At 43.2% G+C, this 7,751-nt stretch overlaps 1 protein-coding gene across 1 annotated transcript; it reads right to left on the bottom strand.

The window, feature by feature from the left end:
- Positions 1-256: 256 nt before the first annotated feature.
- LOC148133276 (uncharacterized) lies at positions 257-2,971 on the bottom strand. Its single transcript, XM_087959323.1, has 3 exons — positions 2,936-2,971; positions 1,079-2,174; positions 257-537 (listed from the first exon to the last, which is right to left on the bottom strand). The coding sequence occupies exons 1-3, from the start codon at positions 2,969-2,971 to the stop codon at positions 257-259; spliced, it is 1,413 nt and encodes a 470-aa protein (XP_087815449.1).
- Positions 2,972-7,751: the final 4,780 nt, after the last annotated feature.

Raw genomic sequence — 7,751 nt, 5'->3', positions numbered from 1 at the left:
CCGCTGGACCTGTTGAGAGAGCAGGACCTTGATTGACGAGTGGCTGGTTCCTGCTTGTTGAAAGGGGAGCAGGAACCACTGGAGCAATCGGGAGTGAAGCCGTGCCCACGGGACGATGCCAATACAGGAGACCATCTTCCCCAGTAGTTTGGACAGCAGCGACAATGGAACAGTCTGTTGTTGTTGAATCTGGCTGATGATCTCTGCAAGGCTTTTTCCACGATCTGGAGACAGGAAAACCTGGCACAAAGTCGTGTCAATGACTGCTCCCAAGTGTAGCAGTTTGGTTGTGGGTGAGAGATGGCTCTTCTTGGTGTTGATGGAAAACCCGTGGCTTTGGAGGCAAGACAGGGTAATTTGTAAGTCCCGATGGGCCAAGTGGATGGAGAAGGACAGTATCAACATGTCGTCCAAGTAGCATTGGATCATCACTGGAACAGAACGGAGTGAAGCCACCAATGTTGCTAGAATCTTTGTGAAGTCCCTTGGAGCTAATGAGAGGCCGAAGGGAAGGGCTAGATACCGGAAGTGGGCATTCTGGTAACAGAAATGGAGAAACTGGCGATGATGAGGCCAGATGGGGATGTGGAGGTAAGCCTCCATGAGATCTCCCGGGTGATCTCCCGAACGCTCTCTAAGATAGAATGCAGTGTCTGCATTTTAAATCGCCTGTATTTGACAAATTAATTGAGAAATTTTAGATCAAGGATGGCTCGCCACTTCCCCCGCCGAGGCTTTGGGAACAACAAAAAGACGAGGGTAAAATCCATGTCCCCATTGTAAGGTGGGAACTGGTTGAATAGCCCTTATATCAAGTAGGTGTTGAATGGCTGAATTCATAAGGGCTCTCTTTGAAGTGTCCCGTGAAATGGGACAAATCAAAAAAAATTTCTGGGGATGACAATAGAAATTCCAATTGTAGCCCTGACCTAACAGTGTTGAGCACCCAGGCATCTGTTGTTGACTCCTCCCATTTGAAGGCAAAGAAGGCTAAGTGGCCTCCAATGGGTGGGGAGAACAAGGTATTATTTAGAGCGACGGAAGGCATGACCCCCTCCCCCCCAAAAGGGCCATTTACCAGCAGAAGGTTGTTGTCTGCCAGGTAGTTCTTGACGTTGGTCTTGGCGCTGAGAATATGCCCTCTGTGGCCGAGGAAAGCGGGAGGTGGACTCCGCCCGAAAGGCAGGTGGGCTATAAGGAGCTGGGCGATAGTCAGCTTTTTTCCCCGAGGAGGAAAGAATTTTACGTTTATCTCTGGTCTCGATGAGATATGGCTCTAGAGCCTCGCCGAAAAGCTTGTCTCCTGCGCAGGGGGCAGAGGCCAGCTTCCATTTGCAGCGTGATTCTGCCTGCCAATTTCGGAGCCACAGAAGCCTCCTTGCCGCCACCAAAGATGCCATGGACCTTGATGCAAATTTGGCGCAATTGAGGGTGGCATCCACAGTGAATTCCGCTGCTGCTATAATTTTGTTAAGGTCCTGATGAGACCTGAGGTCAGAGGCAGGCAATCGATCCTGCAGTTGGTGCAGCCATCGTAGAGATGCCTTCGTGAAAAACGATGCAGCAGTCGAAGCCCGAACAGCCCACACAGCTGCTTGGTGGTTGCGTTTGAGGGTCTGTTCAGAACACTTGTCCTCTGGTTTAAGGACATCCTCTGGCTCAGTGGGAGTGCCAGAAGAGGAGAATGATGCCACAACCAGAGTGTCTACTGAGGGCACTGCAAGGGCGTTGGCTAGGGATGTGCTAACATTGTAGAACCGCTTGTCCAAAGATGATGGACGAGGACCTGCTGAAGGGGAAGCGCACTGTTCCTTGACCATGTCGAGAAACAAAAGGGGAGAAGGCAAAACCTCCATGTGTACTACTGGCTTGGAGAAAAGCGAGTCTCCTTGCCCGGAGGGTTCCCTTTGTGGTTCAGGTGTTGCTTGTTCAGGTGACAGCTTGGCAGTGACCAGGGCCTTGCTAAGTAGGGGTTTAAAGAGGGCTGGTTTAAAGACTAATGCAGAGGAGGGCTGATCTGGATGAGAGTCTTCTTCCTCTGAAAGATTGCGATCACAGATTTTGCCCTCTTCACGCTCTGAACAAGAGGAGCAACTGTGTTCAGATGGGGAAGCACCCTCTTCCCCTTCATACTCCTCCCATTCTGCCTGTGAGGTCTTGGGATCTGTGGAAATCTCATTGTGAAGGTAAGGAAGCCATAGACTGAGAAGGGAGAAGGGCCTGAACCCTTTCCAGAGGCCGAAGAATCTGTTGAAAACCTTCAGCCAATCCCTGCCTAATGGCTAAGGAAACAACATCTTGGATCTCCCTGGGCCTGTTATCAAAGGTAGTGGAGGGCCGAAGGCCAGCTGCAGTGGGCATGAAGGTGGCTTCTGGCCTGATCTGGGAGGCCTGAATTCTGGAGGGAAGAGAGGGGGCATAGGGCCCAGACCTGCTGAAATCCTGAGGTTGTTCCTCAAATGCCTCAGGGGACCAGATGGGGGTGGGTCCAAAGGCTCCATGAACAACTTCCCCTCCCCTGGGGGGGCTTCTATGGAAACCCTGATGTTTGGCTGGCTGGGAAACCTGTTGCAGTTGCCCTCTCATTTGTTGAATAGTCTTGTTAAATTGTCTCTCTAGAGCCTCATGTCTGCGTTTCTCTGCCTTCAACTCAGCCTGAGTTGTTTTCTCAGGGGCTAGAGCCTTAGCTCTGATTTTTGCAGCCACTTCCCTCTGAGCAGTACGTTGTCTGCATCTTTTCCTTTTAGTGGGTTGGAGGGCCTGTTTCACTGGGGGGGGGGAGCTCTGCATGAGCACTGTCCTGATCCATTTTAAAATAAGCAAGGCTCAAGCATTGAGAGAACGGCTCTCAAAAGTGCTTAAGAATGGCAGAGGGAGGAATTGGGTCTTTGGAGCCCTGAAAATGGCCGCCAGGCCACTTAAAATGGCCACTCACCTCGTGTCTGAAGAGACTGCACTCAAAGATGGCCATTGCTCGTTGATGGCTCCGAGAAGTAAATTTCGCTCCTTAGGCTATTGCAAGCCCCGAGCGATCAGATCAGCCAGAGAAGGAAAAGATCGCCTCCCATGCGATCAGCTGGCTGGCTCTGTTATCAGTTTGCCGATCAGTTTTACGATAGGACAAACTGTGGCTATGGGGAAGGTCTCAGACGTTTCCCTGCTTGCCTAGCAGCGCTTGGGAAAATGTTTATCCCAACGTTGCAGGAGAATGGAGCCCCGCTCTCCTGAAGTTGCAACTGCCCGGATGCCCGGGAGCTGATTGAAGCAAGGGTAGCTTCTGTAGAAAATCACTGAATAAAACGCTAACACTTTCAAAGACACAGCTTGTGACTTAAAGAAGCTGAGTCAAAGCTGGGGATTCTCCCGGGGGCTGGCTTTTTATATACAAGTACAGACTCAGCTTAATGACATCATAAGGAGTCTACCCATCCTGGGCTCTCGCTGCAGCATGAAGGAAAATTATGAGGTATCATCAAAGACTAAAAATTATATCATGAGACAATATATATTCATATACAGATGCCAAATAAATAGTAGTAAAATATTGGCTCAGTGAGTCCTGTACATATTTTTATAATCAGTGATTTACATATTGCACCAACTCACCAATTTCCTATGACAAATATATTCTGGTAGTAATATATTTCATGTAATTATGTAAGTGTTATAATCAGATTGATCTAAAAAGTAATACCTTGTATAAGTTAAACAAGCATGCTTGGTTTACTTAATATAGCAATTGTGTAAGCCTAACATTAAATTCTGTCTCAGTAGTGGATAAAACTTGAGCAGCTACCATATATACTCGAGTATAAGCCGAGTTTTTCAGCACATTTTCAGCCCCTCGGCTTGTACTCGAGTGACATATTCCCCTCTGAAAAAAAAATTGGGGCCGGCCAAAAGAGACTCCGCGCTACGCGCTAAGAAATCGCACACACAACACCAACACATACACACCCTTCCTTTCCAGCCGGTGGTGTGGAGCTGCGGAGCTGGGCAGCCGCTTCCCTGCTTCCGTGTTTCCTTTGCAACTTGTAAGCATGGGGGTAATCAGAAGCAGAAAAGTTCTTGCATAGTTTCCAAGGCGTCTCCTCTCCTGTTCCTCACCCACTCTGTCCCCTCTCCCCCTAATTCCTACCTCCCCCCACCTCCGACTCAATAAGCAGCGCTGTTAGTTTGGACTACCGGTAGCAGGTTGCTGGCTGGCTGCTCTTCTTTGCTCACGTGCTGGAAAGGGCTTGACTGTATTCCGGGGAGAGGGAGAGAGGGGGAGAGGGGGGGAGAGGGGGAGAGAGAGAGAGAGAGAGAGAGAGAGAGAGAGAGAGAGAGAGAGAGAGAGATCATAAGAACGGCTCTTGCTTTTTTCGTCAGCCCCGGGTGCTGGGGGGCTTGCAAGGGAAAGAGTGACTCCTGCCTCCCGCTGTCATCATCATCTTCTTCTTTTGGGTTAGTGAATCAATTAAACCTTTCATGATAGTGAGATCGTTTCCCAAATTTCCCTTAAATCAGGGAAGAAATCAGAAACAAACCTTTGGACTGAGAATAAGCCTGTTCCTATGATGCCATTTTTGTTCACTGCAGTGTGAAAAGCACTGATAAACATGTTTGTGGTGTGCAAACTTAATCAAGGATGCTAATTTGCTATAAATGCTTTTAAACCCTCTCTGTTGGTAATAACATGAATTGGCAACAAGGCAATACAAATATTCGTAAGTCAGTCTTTCTTGCCTTCTTTTTCTTCATCTTCTTGTTCCCTATTTACTGGTCTCTTTCAAAGAGGAAATTGTGAACTTCAAACTTATTCTCAACTGTCCTAGTAAAAGTTTTAATTAGATAATAATTCCCTCCCCGTGGCATTTTTTAATGCCAAGAGTGAATGAAGTTAACTTGCAATTGAGTATTTATGCCATGTTGATTCATGCCATCTTGACACTAATGAAAGCAACATGCCTTTTTAGTTATATTTCAAAGAAGTCTACTATTACTTCAGTGCTGTTGCCATTATCACTGGGGCTGCTAAAACCTGAAGAAAATTAAAAAGTTGAAATGTGAAGTTTGCAACTTTTAGTTCTTAACTAAAACCTGGATTGAGCCTTATCCTGGTTTATTTTCTGATTTGAATTATGACGTCTAGGTGAAACTTTTTTTCTCACTCTGTACACTTGGTCTGTTTCCTGCTTCATAGCCCACCACCTGATTGATGAAAAGTACCATTATCAACAGAGAGAAAAGTATCTCAGACCCTTTATTCTTCTCCAATATATTGGAATACTGGAAGTCTAATATCCCAGATAATAAAGCCCATTGGAATGTGATTGTTTCTCAGGACTTCTGAGCCAAAATCCAAGCAGAGAAAGTTTGCCATGAGCACCATCCCTCAAATTCATTTCTTCTTTAGTTAACATGCTATTACAAAAAGGATTATCATGCACTTTAGCAATTATCATGCACTTTAGCAAGAGTCAATGGGTAGAATCTCATGTTTGTGGTATGAGTTTCCTTCCCCTCCCCCAGGCTGGCTTCTCATTTTGGGCAGCTAAATGGCAGATAGGTATACAGCTCTCTCCATGTTCAAAATATTAGTATTTATTTTATTTGGTCAATACAAGTGGGTGAGAATTTTCTATGGATTATTATTTGAGAAACACTTTGCCATGGAAAAAAATTGAGATGTTAAGGATGTGAACATGTTTGATTTTAAATGTAATGCCAGTTAAGATCTAAAGTTTCCTAAGAGGACTTTCATCTGTCACGCACTTCATCTGTCATGCACTAAAAAATTAGTTTATGGAAAGCGAAACGATGTGCATGAGTGTGTGTGAAACTAACCTCATTTACATTTTAAAGCATTCTAGCCTGAATGAATATCCACTTTTGTCCACAAATAATATGAGAGAATCTTTCAGAGTCACAATCTTCTTCTTTTGGGTGGGTGGGAGAAGGAAGTTGTGTTTCTCAAGGCATGCAAAAAAATAAAGAAAAAAATAAAAATAAAATGCATGGCCGAATTGTTGGGAGGGACCTACTGATGCCTCAATTAATGTAATTTTATTGGTATCTATTTTTATTTTTGAAATTTACCAGTAGCTGCTGCATTTCCCACCCTAGGCTTATACTCGAGTCAATAAGTTTTCCCAGTTTTTTGTGGTAAAATTAAGTGCCTCGGCTTATATTCGGGTTGACTTATACTCGAGTATATACGGTACTTTGTTTTTGTCATGTGTGATTGTCAGAACATACACTAAATTCAATATTTGACTGACAAGGATTATTTAATTAATGATCTAATTATATTATTGTGTCTCAAGACCACAATACCGAATTCTATGAGTAAATATTTCTCCTTTTGCAGCAATTAAGCCTTAGTGGCTTTTTATCCATCTGATTAGCATAATTTGAAGAACATACTCTTAAATCCATAGCCATGAAAAATAGAATAGTTCTGATTATATGGAGTGCCTTACAGAACAATAATAGTAGACAAAATAAGCAGGTATTCTGAAAGAGAAAGAAGCCAGTCCAGATTCACAGGTCCCTAAAAATCCTATTTCCTATCCATTTAATAAACAACTATCTGACAAAGTACAAATAACTGACAAGGTAAAAAGTTAGATAAAAAGAGCGAATGTACTGTATTAAGTCCAGTTCCAGACTGTTTTTTTTAAATGTATACTAATATACATCTGCCTTCCCTAACTTAAAACCTTTCATATGCTGATATCAATTCCTCAAATCATTAATATCAAGTGAGAATTCTGGAAATTCAATAAATGTATATCAGGGGAGGGGAGGCTACTATTGATATTCATTCAGATATCAGTCTCATTGAGAAGAATAAGCCTCTCTCTTAAGCATACAGTTCTCCATCAAATGGCTTTGTTTTTAGAAGAGATGCAGTTTCACAACAAAATATTGTACTTACAAATGTAAATTAAATGTTAAATTCTTCTCCCTACATTTAAGTAGAAATAGAGGAAGGTGGTATTATGTTACATAAATGTGAAAGAAGTAAAAACTGGCATGTATGTATGTATGTATGTATGTATGTATGGCCTTCGACTCCCAACCAATCAGGATGAAGAAAAAACCATTCTGGCACAGCAATAGGCTGCCCCAAATTTAAATCTGAAACCACTGTAAAAGTCTGACTCACAGACGGACACAATACAGAAGCCTGATGATGGCAGATGAGATTCTGCTGAAACGTTGCTACAACTTTAAAAGAACAACTACAATGACGTGGGAAAATACCCGAACAAAGCCGAAGGCCATACATGTAAGTACCAAAACTTAAGAAAATATATATATATATATATATATATATATATATATATATATATATATATATATATATACACACACACACACACACACACACACACACACACACACACACACACACACATTTTTAGGGCACTTACATGTATGGTATTCAGCTTTGTTCGGGTATTTTCCCACGTCATTATAGTTGTGCTTTTAAAGTTGTAGAATGCCGCCGAAACGTTGCTACAACTTTAAAAGCACAACTATGACAACGTGGGAAAATACCCGAACAAAGCTGAATAACATACATACATACATACATGCATACATACATACATACATACATACATACATACATACATACAACTGGTGCATAAAATATAATTCAGGCTTTTTGATTTCTCCCTCCATTATTATTCACACCCAAACCCAACTCAAAAATATCCCAAGATATGCTACTTTCTTCAACTTTTCAGTGTTGCCAATGC

The sequence above is a fragment of the Notechis scutatus genome, chromosome 1 (genome assembly GCF_049901735.1).
Source record: "Notechis scutatus isolate UNSWTSFEM ecotype Mainland chromosome 1, rNotScu1.2, whole genome shotgun sequence".
Lineage (NCBI taxonomy): Eukaryota > Metazoa > Chordata > Lepidosauria > Squamata > Elapidae > Notechis > Notechis scutatus.
The sequence above is the reverse complement of the archived record's forward strand: the minus strand, read 5'-3'. Positions and strand labels throughout refer to the sequence as shown.